General features: G+C 38.7%; 2 protein-coding genes across 7 annotated transcripts in view; one reads left to right on the plus strand and one right to left on the minus strand.

Moving 5' to 3' along the window:
* Positions 1-8,275, plus strand: part of LOC127428827 (transcription elongation regulator 1-like) — a 32,518-nt gene extending 24,243 nt beyond the window's left edge. For all 3 annotated transcript variants that reach the window (XM_051677444.1, XM_051677446.1, XM_051677445.1), the window contains 6 exons: positions 645-809; positions 2,142-2,324; positions 2,849-3,028; positions 5,923-6,006; positions 6,088-6,188; positions 7,387-8,275. In XM_051677444.1, coding sequence (XP_051533404.1) covers positions 645-809; positions 2,142-2,324; positions 2,849-3,028; positions 5,923-6,006; positions 6,088-6,188; positions 7,387-7,588 — 915 coding nt within the window. In that variant the 3' untranslated portion in view covers positions 7,589-8,275. The remainder of the gene's footprint in view (positions 1-644; positions 810-2,141; positions 2,325-2,848; positions 3,029-5,922; positions 6,007-6,087; positions 6,189-7,386) is intronic.
* A 44-nt stretch (positions 8,276-8,319) lies between these two features.
* LOC127428838 (serine/threonine-protein phosphatase 2A 55 kDa regulatory subunit B beta isoform-like) overlaps positions 8,320-18,529 on the minus strand; it is a 132,749-nt gene continuing 122,539 nt past the window's right edge. For 3 of the 4 annotated variants that reach the window (XM_051677473.1, XM_051677472.1, XM_051677476.1), the window contains exons 6-9: positions 12,915-13,079; positions 11,915-12,084; positions 9,836-9,927; positions 8,320-9,728 (exon numbers count right to left, since the gene is read on the minus strand). In XM_051677473.1, coding sequence (XP_051533433.1) covers positions 9,449-9,728; positions 9,836-9,927; positions 11,915-12,084; positions 12,915-13,079 — 707 coding nt within the window. In that variant the 3' untranslated portion in view covers positions 8,320-9,448. The remainder of the gene's footprint in view (positions 9,729-9,835; positions 9,928-11,914; positions 12,085-12,914; positions 13,080-18,529) is intronic. The other variant, XM_051677474.1, reaches the window with a different exon arrangement.

Genomic DNA, 18,529 nt, shown 5'->3' on the forward strand with positions numbered 1-18,529 from the left:
GGTGCTGGATTGTGGTGTTTCTAATCCAGAAGTGTTTATCCTAAAGTTGAAAAAAAAAAAAAAAAAAAAAGGCATACAGCATATTGACTCATCATGAGGCACAAAATACCAAACACATGAAAAGTGGAATTGATATTTGACTATCACACGACGATTGCAATCACAGCTATGCTGATACTCAGTACAACAACACGTTAATAGCTCGCTAATAGCAAGTTAATATCGAGTAACTGTAAATTTTAGACACAAAATGGGCAGCTATTTTGTCTGTTTATGTAGATAGTTCCAAAAGAGGCCAAAGCAGGATCAGCTGTTGTTTGCCACAGAGCAGTGCACAGACTGAAGGCTTATAATACATCAGCACTCTTGAAATGCCCTTGCTTACAGTGTCACTCAACATGATACTAGACCTGTCTAAGATGTTGTTGAACTTTATAAAGCCTCAATGATTTCTAAAATCTGCCAGAAGCACATAATCAAAACATTGTCCAAGACAATGCACATCACCGAATGATGCATTTCTACCTGGTTTAGCTTCCTAACTCTTATATGTAGGTTTCACTTGATGGAAATGGCCTGGCACCATTTATTAAGCTCTGACAACTTGATTTAAATTCCCTCAAAATCCCTATTTCTGGCCGCAGGTGAAACAGGACTTCTTTGATTTACTGTCAGACCACCATGTGGACATTTCTCAGCGCTGGAGCAAAGTGAAGGACAAGCTGGAGACAGACCAGCGCTACAAAGCCGTGGAGAGCTCAACTGCTAGAGAAGAACTGTACAAACAATATGTGGAGAAGCAGTCAAAGGTAAGAAGGATGTTTAGTTATTCTGTGTGCTGTTGGGATAGTTCACCCAAAAATACAAATTCTCTCATTTTCTCACCCTCATGCCATCCCAGATGTGTATGAATTTCTTTCTTCTACTGAACACAAAGATTTTTAGAAGAATATCTCAGCTCTGTAGGTCCATACAATGCAAGTAAATGGTGACCAGAACTTTGAAGCTACAAGAAGTATATAAAGGTAGCATAAAAATTATCCATACGACTTCAGTGGAGATTTATAGTAAAAAAGGACTTCAATATTTATCTGTTAATCTCACCCACACCTACCATATTGCTTCTGAAGACATAGAGTACTGTGCAAAAGTTTTAGGCACTTGTGAAAAATAATACCATAAATAGTTTTCATTTATCACTTAATGTCATACAAAGTCCATTAAACATAAAAAATCTAAATCAATATTTGGTGTGACCACCTTTGCCTTTAAAACAGCACCAATTCTCCTAGGTACACCTGGACACAGTTTTTCTTGGTTGTTGGCAGATAGGATGTTCCAAGCTTCTTGGAGAATTCCCCACAGTTCTTCTGTCTATGTAGGCTGTCTCAATTACTTCTGTCTCTTCGTGTAATCCCAGACTGACACGATGTTCAGTGGGGGGCTTGGTGGGGGCCATGACATCTGTTGCAGGGCTCCCTGTTCTTCTAATCTTTTCTATTTGCAAATGTCATGTTTGGGAGTCTAAAATTTATATTTCCTGTTGACACACTATAGCTGAAGATATAAATAACCATCTTAAGACAAATGCTTTTGTGAAACATCTTATGTGCCTAAGACTTTTGCACAGTACTGTAGATTTAACCACTGAAGTCGTATGGATAAGTTTTATGCTACCTTTATATGCTTCTTGTAGCTTCAAAGTTCTGGTCACCATTTAATTGCATTGTATGGACCTACAGAGCTGAGATATTCTTCTAAAAATCTTTGTGTTCTGCAGAAGAATGAAAGTCATACACATCTGGGATGGCTTGAGGGTGAGAAAATGAGAGAATTTTCATTTTTGGCTGAACTATCACTTTAAAGACACAAAATTGATTTTATTAACTTCATAATTTCCCCTGCATTTAATGAATAATGTATTCTAAAGAAAACAATCTTAATCTTTTATCAAAGTGTAATTACTTTTCTGCTGATGTAACCAAGGCTGCATGGGTGGGGAAAATAATATTAATAAAAATAGCTTAACATCCATGATGCAATCGTAGTCCTAAAAGGATAAAGTATGTCACATTGTGGACGTTTAATGTTGTCTTGTACAATGTTCAGTTATCATTATCAAACATGTCTGTGTTGTTTAGAGTGTGGACTCTGAGAAGGAGAAGGAGCTGGAGAGACAGGCTCGTATCGAGGCCAGTTTGAGGGAGAGAGAGCGGGAGGTTCAGAGAGCACGATCTGAACAGACCAAAGAGATCGACAGAGAGAGAGAGCAGCACAAACGAGAGGAGGCCATACAGCACTTCAGAGCTCTCATGTCTGATATGGTCAGTGTTGCTCACTCCTTTTGACTGGGGCAAAGGTTTCTGCTTCATGTTGTGAACAAAGCTGACATTTTTTTTCTAGGGGTTATTTCATTAGTACATTTAATTTGGGGGGGGGGTTGTATTTGAGCACCTTTAAAACTGAATAGTACTTGTACATAAAAATCATATTTTTTACTCTATACACAGTACATATTTCACTGGTCATCTTGGGTTAAATCTTTTGTCTTAGCACTTTCAATTAAATCCAGTTTAATTGGCCTTATCTATGATCATTTGTTTTTGTGATGAGGCATCTCAGATAGTTGATTAAAAAAATGGTTTGTTACACTTTAATACATTTGTCAATTTCAAACACTTAAATACTTCTAACTTACAAGTATGTTTTTGGCTAGATACTTTGACTTGAGAAACATTTTGGCACAGTACTTATTATAATAATATCACTGGTGTATAATTTCTCTATACTTTCTACACCTGTTCTGTTCTGTTTTTTGTCCATTAATGTTGTGTCTGTTTGCACGTAGGTAAGGTCAACCGATGCTTCCTGGTCTGAAACAAGGCGCAATCTGCGTAAAGACCACCGGTGGGAGTCGTCCTCTCTGCTGGAGCGACATGAGAAGGAGAAATTATTTGAGGAGCATGTGGAGGCTCTTACCAAGAGAAAGAAAGAACATTTCAGGCAGCTATTAGATGAGACCTCTATGGTGAGACAGGGCTGCATTACAGCCCAAAAATATTAACATGGGTTATATTGTGTAATTGCAATTTGCAGGAATGCAAACTACTCACCTTTTGGCTAAAGTCCCCTTTTTTAAGCTAATTTGCATTTTACTTATAAAATTGCTTAAATTAGTACTTTAAAACTAATGTATGTAATTTCTGGGACATTAGTGCCACTGAATGGAATTACAAAAAATAAACAATATTTTCAAAACAGCTTTCCGAATACACACCTCAACTGCTGTAGTTCACGGTCAGATAGTCCCGCCTCCAACGCATGCCATTGGTTGAATAATGTTGTTGGGGCAGGTCTAAGTGGGCCGTTCAAAACAAACAGGAATTTTAATAGTGTCACAGCAACAGTGTTTACCGTTTTCAAGAAAATTGACCTATAAATGGCTTACTTATAGTTGTCTTTGCATAATTAGCTGGGACAGAAGAAAGTATTTTAACACTTAAACAATTACATACTTCAGCTTTAAGTTAAACACTTAAAATCTTTAAATTCAAAAAATTAACTGAAAATACACCCTTGGAACACCTGCTATGACTTTCTCCACTTTTTCACCTCATGAGTTTGCATCCCTGAATTTGAATAATTTAGTATGTCTCAGTGTTTCTTATTATGCCCAATAAGAGCCTTAAAAAAAAAAAAAAATGGAATATATGCACTAAAGGACACAAAGAATTTAGTTCAATTGTGGCTTTACCTCTCCAATACGGCCAGTGAATTGAGAAAAAAAAATTATTGCCCATTGACGTTTTACACCGATCAGCCACAACATTAAAACCACCTGCCTAATATTGTGTAGGTCCCCTTCGTGCCGCCAAAACAGTGCCAACCTGCATCTCAGAATAGCATTCTGAGATTCTGGTTTTCTCACCACAATTGTACAGAGTGGTTATCTGAGTTACTGTAGACTTTGTCAGTTTGAACCAGTCTGGCTATTCTCTGTTGACGTCTCTCATCAACAAGGCATTTCTGTCCACAGAACTGAAGCTCACTGGATGTTTTTTGTTTTTGGCTCCATTCTGAGTAAATTCTAGAGACTGTTGTGTGTGAAAATCCCAGGAGATCAGCAGTTACAGAAATACTCAATCCAGCCCTCAAACAATCATCCATGTGATTATCTAATCAGCCAATCGTGTGGCAGCAGTGCATTGCATAAAATCATTTCACACACAACAGTCTCTAGAATTTACTCCGAATGGTGCCAAAAATAAAAAACATCCAGTGAGGGGCAGTTCTGTGGACAGAAACACCTGGTTGATGAGAGAGGTCAACAGAGAATGGCCAGACTGGTTCGAACTGACAAAGTCTACGGTAACTCAGATAACCACTCTGTACAATTGTGGTGAGAAGAATATCATCTCTGAATGCTATTCTGAGATGCGGGTTGGTGCTATTTTGGCGGCACGAGGGGGACCTACACAATATTAGACAGGTGGTTTTAATATTGTGGCTGAATGGTTTATATTTCACCAATATTATTTTTTTTTTTAATTGCCCTCATGACAATTAAGCATTTTTCCATGTAAAAGTTGTTAGATTGTGCATAGCAATCACTGTTATTTTTTTTAGGTAAACCATTTGTCTTTTGATTGGATCACATTTTAAGGTGCATTTACATTGCGAAATTCCGCCAGCGAAGAAGACGTGGGCGGATGTTGAGCGTATGAGAAACCAGCAAAAAACGAATAGCCAAGCAGCCTCTTTTCAATGCTGCACTTTAAACTCTAGGACAGAGATGTTTAGATATGTGCAAAACTGCTAATTTTCATAACTGACTAGTCAGTCAGTTGTTTGAACGACTTGTCAGTGTAAAGGATAATGTATAAATAGGCTCCGTTACGTTAATGTTACTCCAATCAGGCTCCTTTTTGAGGGTCATATGGATGCAAAGTGCAGCACTTCAACATGGTAATTAATGTATAATCAATGAATAAATAGGCTAAATAACTATAGCATCTTATTGCAAAAAACTATAAAAGAAAAAAAAGACACAAGAAAGGCTCCAAAACAGAGCAGCACAAAACTGCTTGTGTATCCTGAATGACATGCTTCAGTGTAACCGGAGTGCTTCAGGTCGATCCTCGCTGCACATTCAAAAGCGCATAACTGAAAGATAATATTGCAGCTACCCATCTAGTTCATGACATCAAGCAGTATAAACCTTTTTTTTTATTGTAACTATTTATTTAAGCAGCCACAACACCTCACAAATGACAGCTGACTGTTATTCACTATTAAGCACAGAAAGCAATTACAGAAAATTGCTACCCAAGAAGTTGCGTCTCGCAGTTAATTTGAGAATTGAGTCTCCCATTAAAACCACCACCACTAAAATATTAATGTTAGTAGTCGACCCCACTAATCAACTGTTCAGTTGTTAGTCGATTAGTCGACTACCCTGGCACATCCTTAGTGACGTTGAAAAGAAACCTGCTGCTAAAATGATATCCTTGTCCATTGTGAATATTCAGTGAAGCTGTGTACGAAGTGCCACCCACACAGAGGTCACTGTCAAACCAAGGAACTTCCTATGTGTCAGCATGGCAAATTCACCTGTCAGTTAACCAAACTTGAACTGCAAGAAGTTATTTGCCAATGGAAGTCCATTGTGCAAAATTCATGATCGTGCAGATTCACATTGAGATCACTGTATTTTGCCTGCGGAAATTAGTTTTGCAAAGGTAAATGTGACCGTACCTTTTAGTAAGCATTTTATTTGTCAATTTTTACTCTCCTTGTAAGTGTTAATTTTGAACTCTGCACAGGAATACAAATGTCAAATCTCAGTTATGCATTAAATGTCAGCTGTAATATTAGTTGTATATGAATTGACCATGTTCTCATGATGTCACTGTTTAACGGTAGATCACTCTGACCACCACGTGGAAAGAGGTGAAGAAGATTATCAAAGAAGACCCACGCTGCATCAAGTTCTCTGGCAGCGATAGAGTGAGTGGAGTTGTTTGGATTCTCAATTTGTTTATGCATATTGTGGCTGTATTTGACTTCTGTTTTTCTCTCACCTTCTAGAAAAAACAACGGGAATTTGAAGATTACATAAAGGACAAATACATTACAGCCAAAGCTGACTTTAGAACTCTACTGAAAGAAACAAAATTCATCACATACAGGTATTCACGTTACTTATGTTTTACATGATGTTCTTAACCCTTTAAGCTCGGATGGGTCTACTAAAATTAATATTTTTCTTGTGGGGAAAAAAATGTCAAAATATTAATAACTACTGTCTTGACCAACACAAACTACACTTTACAATGCATGTAGGCATTATGACCAAAACTAAACAAGTGCTTTGAAATTTGCAGACAAATCAGATGTTCTATTTGATAATTTATGAAAAATTCCAATGTAAATATTATTGTAATAGGTAAAATATCAAACTGATCAAATAGCCATGTATCATATGTTGTTGGAAAGCTCTCAAAGAGTAGAATACAACCAGCCTATTTGTTTTACTCACAGACAAAAATATAGTGAGTAATAGCTAATTATATGTCTTCAACATTTATGCATAGATCATTAGGTAACTGAAATGAAGCACAATCTGGCTGAAAACATGCCATGCTTTGGCGTCATGGATGGAATGCTAAACCAATCAGATTGGGTTCAGATTGGTGCAAAAATCATTCATATTTAGGCAAAGAGACATGTACATATGGCCACCAGGATATGGCGCCAAGTACATGACACAGACTCAGTGATGACTCCAATGGCACATAATGAAACTCATTCTCTGCAATCTGATTACTAAAATCATGTCTGCATGCTATGCAGTCATTGTTGTGTTTGCATGTGTAATTATGTCAGAGTCTCAGAATTTATCCTAATCTATATCAATAAAAAATTTTTTTTAAAGTTTTCTTTACAATGATACAAACACTTGACCCTCCTTGTGTTTTTTTTTTTTGTTTGTTTTTTTTTAAAAAAAAAAAAACATTTTACTGAAACAGAAAATCTTTAAAAACACCTTTAGAGCTTAAAGGGTTAAGGCAACTGTTCAACCAAAAATTAAAATGGTCCCCTTTTATTCTCTCATGTTTTTCCAAACATCTACGTCTTTCTTCAGTGGAACACAAAAAGCAGAATGTTAGCCTCAGTCACCATTCCCTTTTTTCCATACAAAGTGAATGGTGAACGAGGCTAACCTTCTGCCTTGCATCTCCTTTTGTGTTCCATGGACAAACTAAAGTCATACAGGAATGGAACAACATGAGGTTGAGTAAATGATGATCTATCCCTTTAGTATCTCAAGATTAACCTGTTGGTTAGTTAACAATTGTTGGTTTATTTTTCTCAATCTCTCTATAGATCACGGAAGTTCATGCAGGAGTCAGACCAACACCTGAAGGATATTGAGAAAATCCTACAGAATGATAAACGTTATTTGGTCCTCGAGTGTGTTCCCGAGGAACGCCGCAAACTCATTATGTTCTATATTGAGGACCTGGACCGCCGGGGACCCCCACCGCCCCCAACGGCCTCAGAACCCACCCGCCGCTCCACGAAGTGAGGTACTACTGCACATCAAAGGACTTTAGCATGAGTCGGCTCTGCATTCATCATAGCACAGTGTTAAAGACATCATGTAACTTCGAAACGTCTGTGTTATCTACTCAAACTGTGTGAGAAGATGGCCTGTATGCCCTCTAGTTGTAGGCTAGCACTAGGCAAATTGTTAAAGGAATAGTTCACCAAAACATTGTAAACTAAATTAATTCCAACCCTGTATTATGTTCTTTCCTCCATAGAACACAGAAGGAGAATGTTAGGGGCTGACAACCTCTGTCACCATTCACTTTCATTGCAGTTTTTTTCCATACAGTGAAAGTGAATGGTGACCAATGCTGTCATTCTGCATTTGTGTTCCGCAAAGAAAGTCATACGGGTTTGGAGCAATATGAGGGTTTCATTTTGGAGTGAACTATTCCTTTGAAATCAATCTTTGAATTTACAGGTTTAATTAAATGCATTTGTACATCTGTCATGCTTGGTACTGCAGCCTCTTGTGGAAATTATTTGAAGTATCAATTAAAGTAGGCTGCTAATACAACAGGACAATGCAGGTAAGAGTCAATCAAGTCGTGTACCATCCAGTACGTGTATATGAAATGTTTCTTAAAGTGGTTTGATTTGGACATGTTGCTATATTTCTGTATGTGTGTTTACTGGAAATAAATGCAACCTTTTTTGTTTTTTAGCAATTGTCTGTTCTTGTAGTTTTCTGTCAATGAAATGAAAAGAATACACAATTTGTTCCTCTTGATTTTTATTACTTTTTTCTCCATTTCTTTATAAAATTAGAACAAAAACAGGACGTTGCTACATTGTTTGACTTCAGTTTTACAACATCCCTTTTGTTTGTTGCATCAATCAACCATAGTTGGGTTTTGAAATGATGCATGCACCATCATGAAGTAAAATGAGAACTGAAATGAAGCTGAAAGGTTGATGGAACAAATTCTATAAGCCATTGGCATCCTCAATCCTGCCAAGACTCAAATCAAGAGGACATAAGCTGAAAACCATTTCAGTAGAAACATATCCTCACACTACCTTAAAGGGATAGATAGTTAAACCCCAAAATGAAAATTGTCATTTACTCGCCCTTAAATGAGTTAATGATGACAGAATTTTCCATTTTGGGTGAACTATCCCTTTTAGACCCTTTCACATGACTCACATTGTGCATTGGTCAAATGTTGTAACGACTCAAAACTATTTCAACTTGAACACTGATGTTTTGAAGTGCATCAAATGATTACAAAACAATTTGCATATTACATAGCTGCAAAAATCAAAACAAGTTCCTGTGGGTATCTAGATACACCGTCAAATGCATATTATGAAATTCAGAGAAAAAATGTACTTTTTTCTTTCAGCGATGTTTTGACGTAATTGGCAGATGTTTTTAGTTCTAAGCTCAAATACATCTCCACTGCTTTCACTGTTAATGCTTCACGCATTTGTGTTGCCAAGCAACACACTTCTGTGGCGCTTTCTGAAACAATATACATGTAGAGGTCAAAGTGACGCATCACCCTGACACGAGTCATGCGAAAGGGCCTTTAGTAAAATAGAAGGTAAAACAATCCTCCCTTTATTGCTGTACATCCCCAACAAAATCTACAGCAAGGGAGAAAATTAGATCAAAAACTGAAGCAGTCCAAAAGCTAGTGTCATTGTCCGTGGTTTGCAGTAAACTTTCAAGTTTTACGTTTTGTTAGTACAGTACCAACAGTCTGCAGTAAAAGGCGAAGCTCATCTAGATGTTCCTCTCTTGAAGCCCAAGTCTCCACTACTAGTGAGTCTAACCAACACACAGTCATTCCCTTTTTGTCATTGTGATTACTTGAGACTTCCATGCTACATGCTAGTTGACCTTGTCCTGAAATATATAGAGGTTGTTAGTGGCAGCAACGGCGATAATGTTCTCATTGGGGTGCCAAGCCGTGTGAAGGATCTTCTTGCTGAAGTCCAGGCTGTCCACACTGATCTCGTCTTTGCGCCGTTTGCCGCCAATGCAAACCTTGCGTGGTTTGAGGATGGCTCTGGGTTTGCTGTTCTCCCGCGAGGCCTCCAACGTCACATCCCGTTTAGTGTTTCGATCGAACATACGAAAGAAATTGTTGTAAGAGCCTGTCATTAGGACACTAATGGGAAAAGAATACGACAATTAGTTGCAAGAAGCTATAAAATAAGAACTGGTAGTCAGTCTCAAAATATTGCAAAATCTGGTGATCGAATGATTTTCACAGACCTGTCCATCCCATTCCAGACACATTCAAATTTGTCGAAGATGCAGTCGTTCTCGTACAGAGAGCAGAGTTTACTTCTAAGGTAGTCATGGACCTGTAAAAGACAGAAACAGGCACAGAGGTTCAATAACTCCAAGTTCACAATACACTCACTAATCCGAGTCCTGTGCATTATTTGACAATGACAATAAAACCTACTTGTGTGGATCTACACTTCCGACCACTTTATTAGGTACACCTGTACACCACTTATTCATGCAATTATCTATTCAGCCAATCGTGTGGCAGCAGTGCATTGCATAAAATCATGCAGATACGGGTCAGGAGCTTCAGTTAATGTTCACACCAACCATGAGATTGGGGAAAAAATGTGATCTCAGTGATTTGGACCGTGGCATGATTGTTGGTGCCAGATGGGCTGGTTTGAGTATTTCTGTAACTGCTGATCTCCTGGGATTTTCACACACAACAGTCTCTAGAGTTGACTCAGAATGGTGCCAAAAACAAAAAATCCTTCCGTGAGCGGCAGTTCTGTGGACGGAAATGCCTTGTTGATGAGTGGGGTCAACGGAGAATGGCCAGACTGGTTTGAGCTGACAGAAAGGCAACGGTAACTCAGATAGCCACTCTGTACAATTGTAGTGAGCAGAATAGCATCTCAGAATGCACAACACATTGAATCTTGAGGCGAATGGGCTACAACCGCAGAAGACCACGTCGGCTTTCACTTCTGTCAGCCAAGAAAAGAAAGCTGAGGCTGCAGTAAGCCTATCTGTGTACCTCAGCAGAAATCAAGATTCATCAGACCAGGCTATGTTTTTCCAGTCTTTAACTGTCCAGTTTTGGTGAGCTTGTGCCCTTTGCAGCCTCAGCTTTCTGTTCTTGGGCAATTCTATGGCCAAAAAAAAAAGTTCTAACTAAAGGAACAAAACCACCTTTTCAATTCTGTATTATAGTGGTATAATGGATAAAAGATAATGCCGCCTGGACCGCTAGAGGGCGCCGCCTACTCACACAGTGCAGACTGAAGCCCTGACTGAAGCGCTAAATGCAGACTATATTTTAAAACGCAGCTTTTCAAATTGTAGTAATCGTGCAAGGCCATATTGTGATTTCAATATTAATTCAATCATGCAGTATTAATGGTTATTTTACAGAAGTCTCAGAAGTCAAAATATGCTCGTTTCAAAGCATTTTGGATGATTTCCCTCATCATGTAGCTTAAAGGCAAGTGCTGCTTTAACAACTGTCTTGTCAGATTTTCCACATTAACATGAAAACAAGAGAATACAAATTTAATATTACATGTTCTTAGGTGTGCTAACCCTTCTACATATTGTGGCTATTATTATTTCTGGATTGTGCATTTCAAACAGTTTAAATTAGATGTGTTACTAATTAATTATAAATAAACCATTGGTTTTTCATATCAGTGTTTTCATGCTCATAACGGATATGCCGATGGTTTTAATTTGGTCATTAACTGGCTGATAAATATCTGTAGGCGATTCAACGGTGCATCCCTAATACTTATCAACCAAGAGGACAATTGTGAGTGAAGAGCATGCTTGAGATGAAATATGAGATAATGATGTTTGAAAAAAACAAAAAAATCCAGGTAAACTGCACCTGCAGGCAGAATATTGTTTTTAGGCACCATTTCCAATCAAAATGTTATTTTTTCCAAATTATGCAAAAAGTGTGAAAATATTGTTTAATTGTGTGTATAATATAAAATGATAGCTATGAAATTAGCCTTTAGCAAGACAAAGCAGTCCAATGTTATTTCATAAATTGTAAAAATGTCATTACCATCAGCGGTCATTTCCATCACTGAATTCTATCAAACACAAAATATGTCTTCGAAACTAAAGACATATTTTGCAGTAATGACTGCAAAATGTATGGAGTGGCAGTTTTGTTGGATCATCACAATGCTTAATGGTCAATATGGTTCACCTTGTGGCTTTTAGCTAAGTGCTGTCATATAGTGAGCCAAATGTTTGTAGATCTGCAATGAAGGTTTTTTGGTAATACCTAAAAACATTTCAAAGGACAACATCTCAACTGCATCTTGGTACCTGGTAAGTTTCAAGAGGTTTGTTCTCCATGTTGACATCCCACACCTTCACTGTGAGGTAGTCACGAGTCATCAAGTAGCGTCCGCTGTGGCTGAACCTCACATCTGAGATGGAAGAGATGATCTCTGAGAAGAAGGAGCGATTACTGGGGTCTTCTGGTTCCTCAAATACTGACAGAGGGAAACAAGAAGACATTAATATACAAGCAATATTTTGGGAGCAGATTTGGCTTCATTATCTTGTGGAATTGGTCATTAGACCACACAAAGTTGTCCTTGGACTGGGTCTCATTACTTGGTCTTAATCTGGCTTTGAAAACTTAGTCTTTGTGTAGATCTGGGTATTGGCCACTGTCTATTTCCAGCATGCTAAAGGTAATAATTATCTCAATCACAGGTCGGCATAGTATCTTCACTATTGCAGATGATTTCACAAAAATCGCATGGCCCTTAATGGCTATTTAGCCACTGTACAAAGTAGCTCAGATGTTGAAACAAATGCATTTTAGTTAGATTGGTTGTTGGACCAACAGGTCTTGGTTAGGATCTGGGTCATGAATTTTCTAGTATTGGTCCAGATCTTAAAAGGCCTAGTATTTTCTGGGTCTATGACAGTGATTCCCAACCCTGTTTCTGGTGGCCCCCCAACACTGCACATTATGAAAAAAATATATATATTTCCCTTTTCTGACACACCCAATTCAGGTCTTGAAGTCTCCACTACCGAGCTGATGAGTTGAATCAGGTGTGTTTGATTAGGGAGGTATACAAAATGTTAGGGGGCCTCCAGGAACAGGGTTGGGGACAAGTGATCTAAGAGGTTTTAGAGAGTCTGGTATTGTCTGGGTCTTGAGAGTTCATCTGTTTAGAACGAGAACTCTGTTTGAGAAATATATGTAATATTTGCAATCACTCGCACAGCTTGTCTGTTGACAAACTAAATGTACAGCAGATATTAATCAAAAATCCACCAAAAGAGTTAGAGCTTAAGTTGAACTCACATTTCGAGTGGTTGTCACAGAGTGCGTAGGCTCTCATGTCGCACAATCTTATGGAGCCCTTACTGCTACTATAGACAAAAGTGTTGCACTGGTTGGGGTGAAACTCGGCTGCCGTGATCACCTCAGTCAGTTCTTCCATATTGGTAGGCTTAATGTCCACAATATCTGAGTAAGCATGGTGAAGGAACCACAACACAGTCCAACATTTCACATACTTAACATGGCAAATTAAGTAAAATTAAGACAGATGAACCAGTGTTAATCTCATAAACGAAATTACTGTCAAAAATGTTCATTGACAAAATCAATGATGATGATAGTTACACGGTTTTAATTAAAACATGTAATGGTTCAAAAATGTCTTTGTTTGAGCTTCGTGAGGTAAAAGAGCTAAACACATGACCAATTTACTTTACAAAAGGGATAATTACCTCACTCAAACGCATCAGCTATTTCTACAACATAAACGTAATACTACAATTTACATCTGCACAGACAATAAAGTGAATGAACAAATGAACTGACACACTAGTCAGAATTAGTAACTTAAATTGTGAATACGTTGTTTCCGTAAAAACACACTCCGTAAACCAATATCTTAAACTGTCTAAAAACAAGGAATTACAATGGTGTAACTTCTACAAAGTAGCTACTACTTCAGTATATTCATTATATGCTATTATTTCAGGAGATCGGGTTTTCTGGAGTTTTCTCATATTGTTTAATTTTACATATTCAACTTTAATATGTTTGATACATGTTTGTATGTATGTATCTCTATTGATCCCCCATAGGAGAAATTTTGTTTGACACAGCAGCAGCATAAGTATGAGCAGATAACAGAATGGATAAAACATTTCCATAAATACCTATACAAATGTAAAATCAAAATATGAGATAAATAATATAAAACTATAACAATAAAAGAACAATAATAAGAATATATACCTGTGCAAGTACTCAATATTTTATACACTCCGCTACTTCCAATTACTAAATTACATACATATCCTTTAGAATAACAATTTCTATGAATAGTGGTGTGTGGTACTGCAACTCAAATCAGTGGAGTGAGAGGAGATACTGGGTACTGTGGCATTATAGAGTCTTATAGCTGATGGCACAAAAGACCACCCCAAGCATTTTGAAGCATGTGGCTGGATAAATCTGTGACAAAACTTGCTCTTGATCTGCCTAAGCTCAGCATAAAGAGGATGTGATGGATTGGCCACAACAGCTTCTAGCTTTCTTCTCATCCTCTTTTCAATCACCTCCTCTACACTGTCCAGTTCTATCCCCACCACAGAGCTTGCCTTCCTCACCTTGAATCCACTATCTCCACTCCCTCTTATGGCAACAGGAATGAGGGGCCTCTTACTATGTCGAAAGTCCACCACCAGCTCCCTGGTTTTCCCAATGTTGAGCTGAAGATGATTACTTTCGCACCATCCAATAAAGGTCTCAATCAGATCTCTATACTCCTCATCCTTATCTGTAATACAGCAGACAATGGAGGAGTCATCTGTGAACTTCTGTAAGTGACACTTTCCCGAAACAAAACTGAAATCAGCGGTGTAGAGAGTGAATAAGAATGGTGACAATACAGTTCCCTGCGATACACCAGTATTGCACGTCACCACATCTGACAAGCAGCCTTTCAACCTGACATACTGCGGCCTGTTGGGAAAGTAGTCTATAATCCATGCCACAATGTCCTGATCTACCTGCATCGCAGAGAGCTTCTCAGTCAACCGGAGTGGCTGGACTGTGTTAAAAGCACTTGAGAAGTCAAAAAACATTATCCTCACAATACTTTGTAGCCTCTCCAGATGTGTGTAAGCCCTGTGAATCATGTAAATAATAGCATCCTCCACAACAATATCAGCCTGATAGGCAAACTGTACAGGAAGACACGGCTTGTATCTCCACCTCCTATCCATCTTCCTTTTCCTCACCAACGCGCCGGAACGAGTTTCTCTTCTCCGTATTCTTAACTCCACCGGAATCTCCCTCGGACATGCAACCGCTTGACTCTGGCACTGAAGGAGCTCCTCACGTGAATAGACCATTATACATTGTTGTTCAATGGTCACGGCATTCTTTGTCTTAGTCACAATGTTCTTCTTTGTCTTGCACATTGTAATCCAACCAGCACATTTTTATTTAATTTAAATAATTGTAAGCAGTTTATACATTTTTCAAAATATTTGAATACTTGGTTAAAGATTGGATTGTTAGGTTAGGTTGCAACCTTAGGTTGCATATTCATTGTAATCACTACAGCAATCGTGAAGCTGCATTCATGATTTGTGTCAGGGCATCAACACTAGCGTCAAGCACCACTTTGAACTCCACATGAAAAGCACTTGCAAACAACGTCTCATTCTGCATTTTGGTGATAGTTTAGACTTGACATGCTTCTGTGATTAAATTGCACCTTACAGAGGCTGCAAAGTACACTGATGAGCCAAAATATTATGACCACTCACAGGAGCAGTGCAGTCTCCTAACAAGGCCACATGTCTATGTCTGGGTAGATTAGATGATAAGCGAACAATCAGTTCTCGTAGTCAACGTGTTGAATGCAGGAGAAATGGGCAGGAGTAAAGACCTGGGCGACTTTGTCAAGGGACAAATTGTTATGGCCAGACAACTTGGTCAGAGCATCTCTGAAATGCAAGGCTTGTGGGGTGCTCCCGGTCAGCAGTGGTGAGTACCTACCGACAGTGGTCCGAGGAGGGACAAACCACAAACTGGCGACAGGGTGTTAAGCTAATCGATGCACGAGGGCAACGAAGGCTATCCCGTCTGATCCGAACCGACAGAAGGTCTACTGTGGCACAAGTCACAGAAAATTTAAATGATGGTGAACCTCTTAACACTTGACAGAAAAAAAAAACAAACAAATCTAACAGCACCACCATTAAAGAACAAAAAGAGCAATTCTTGTGCAAAAGTCTCTAGAGTGCTTTTCACTTTTTCTGCTTTTTGGCGGTGAAACCATATCAGGTACATATAAATGTCAGGAAACCCGATTCCTGGCCACATGTTAATGTCCATGGACCACTGGTTCTTTGGTAAGTTGTAAGGATCACTGTTGAGTCCAACTGCCTTTAATTTAAGCAGATCATTGTTTGTTTTACTCCTGTTTTCGCAGTTTCCCATACTAAAGGCAGCAATGTTGCAGGATGTTTTGCCACTCAGTCCGACTGAGGGGGCGTGTTCCGGTGGGAAAGTGATGTCAGTTCATACCCTCTATTGACAGAAATCCATCGTAGCGACGGAGAACTTTAATCCCTGTGCTCTGGGCAATGTTCTGCTGGGAAACCCTGGGTCTGGCCATTCATGTGGATGTCAATTTGACGTACCACCTACCTAAACATTGTTGGAGACCAGGTACACCCCTTCATGGCAGTGGTATTCCCTGATGGCAGTGGCAGTAGGATAATGCACCCTGACACACTGCACATATTGTTCAGGAATGGTTTGAGGATCATAATAAAGAGTTCAAGGTGTTGCCCTGGCCTCCAAATTCCCCAGATCTCAATCCAATTGAACATCTGTGGGATGTGCTGGACCAACAAGTCTGATACATGGCTGCTCCACTTTGCAATTTACAGCAATGATCTGCTGCTGATGTCTTGGTGACAGATACAACAGGACACCTTCAGGGGTCTTGTAGAGTCCATGCCTTGTCGGGACGGTTGTGTTTTGGCAGTACGCGGAGTACTTAAAGCATATTAGGCAGGTGGTCATAATGTTTTTGCTCACCAGTGTACTCGATTTCTATAACAAGTCCCATCTGGGCTTGTTTTGTACAATAAATAGCATTAAGAGGCCCTTTCCCCGTCATTTGATCACTGACACGGCTGTTATGTGTGTGTTGTGGTGTTTGCGTCAGTGTAATGACTCAGGGCAGACACATTGCAAATGTTCTGCCCTGCTCCAACCAGTGTATATGCTGGTTTATGGTTTAATAACGGTAAATGCGTTAATCACGATTAAGAAAAAAAATAAGTGTTAAAACGTTGTAAATTAATCACATGCATTAAGATTGACAGCTCTACTAAATTTAAACTACATTTAATAAAAATAAAAAATTGTGAAAATTAACACTGAAATGAACAATGAATTCCAAGAATATTCATAAACCTTCAAATCCCTTTTAATAAATATCTTGTTTCTTTGAGGCACTTAGAAGCAAGTAAACTGGATATCCACAAGCAGAACTGTATATTCAGCTTATATGATATACTAATCAGTACTTATTACTTTTGGACAGACTGAATTAGACTGAGACAGACTGAGACTACAAAGTCTACACACATTCTACAACTGCTTTGTGATACTCTTTAGTAGTCAACTGCAAGTATATATACAAACAACACAGATGAGGGTTGTTAAAAAAAGCAGGGCTGCACGCAGACAGTCTGTGCGGACTGTTCTGATGACAAAATTTGCGTCACCCACACTGCACGAGACTTATCAGCAAGCAGAAAAATGGAAGTATACCGTGGCCTTTAGTGGCCAGAAATGGCTGCATAGTGAACCAGACATTATGCTGATAGTCAAAAGCCTGGCTATGTGAGACTATATAGTGGATAAAGCAAAAGGAATGTCTTCTACATTTCCCAAAAGACCACATAAAACCGGCTTACAAAAAGGTAAATCCGCAACTGAGAAACCGTAACTGAGAAAATTTCTCCCAGGAGTATTTGATATTTTGCTACACTACACTACACTGCACTACCTGCTCATATCAGAAAAACCTTATAAAAGAGCTCAAGAAGCAATAAAAATAGCATCATATAAATTTGTTGGTATTGGGCAGTGACAAGTTATTCATCACGACATAGTGAGGATCATATGTTTACAATGTGAGTTTTGGTTAATAACAATCTTTGTCTTCTCTCCATGTCCCCTGAGCGGCACTAGCCACTAACCATCCATACTGGTTGTCCACAGAGATTCTCATCTCATCTCTGCAGGGTCCTTGCAAACAGAAATCAGTAATGATCGATAGGGACGCGTGCCTGAGTAAGCCAGACACTATTTACCTTCGGGAGAGCTAGGCAAGGGTCAAGATTAGTGGCGGATACTTGATAAAGGGCGTAATGTACAACACAAAAGGTGTTATCTGTCAGAATTAAGTGTCAGCTAAGACAGTCTGCTGGTGGTTTATTGGTTTTGTTTGATCGCTGGTTTAGGAGAATCCTTTTGTTCTTAGCTTAGTAACAGAAGCATGTCAGTATTTATTGTGTCTGAGTGCAAAGTAACTTATGACAAAGCAACAAGCTGTAGGTGGCCATGCATTTCAGTGTTCAGTTCATTGTTAAGGGGTGTTGTTAGGCATGACCCAAAACGGCTTATTGCTTTTAGGAATGTGCAAATCTACATAATTTCAAAAACCCAGCAATTAGACTAAAAGATTTTTAACTATTTTAACTCGATGCATCGACTTAAAAACACAATGCTCATGGCACAAGACACTGAAAAACAGTAAGAAAGTGTATGTGCATGTGCACATACACCAACAATTTTAACAACCAGACACATTTGAGTCTGACAGTTAGGCTTTGTTAACACTGCAGGAAAAATCCAATTTTTTTTCTTAA

Source organism: Myxocyprinus asiaticus, chromosome 38 (assembly GCF_019703515.2).
Source record: "Myxocyprinus asiaticus isolate MX2 ecotype Aquarium Trade chromosome 38, UBuf_Myxa_2, whole genome shotgun sequence".
NCBI lineage: Eukaryota > Metazoa > Chordata > Actinopteri > Cypriniformes > Catostomidae > Myxocyprinus > Myxocyprinus asiaticus.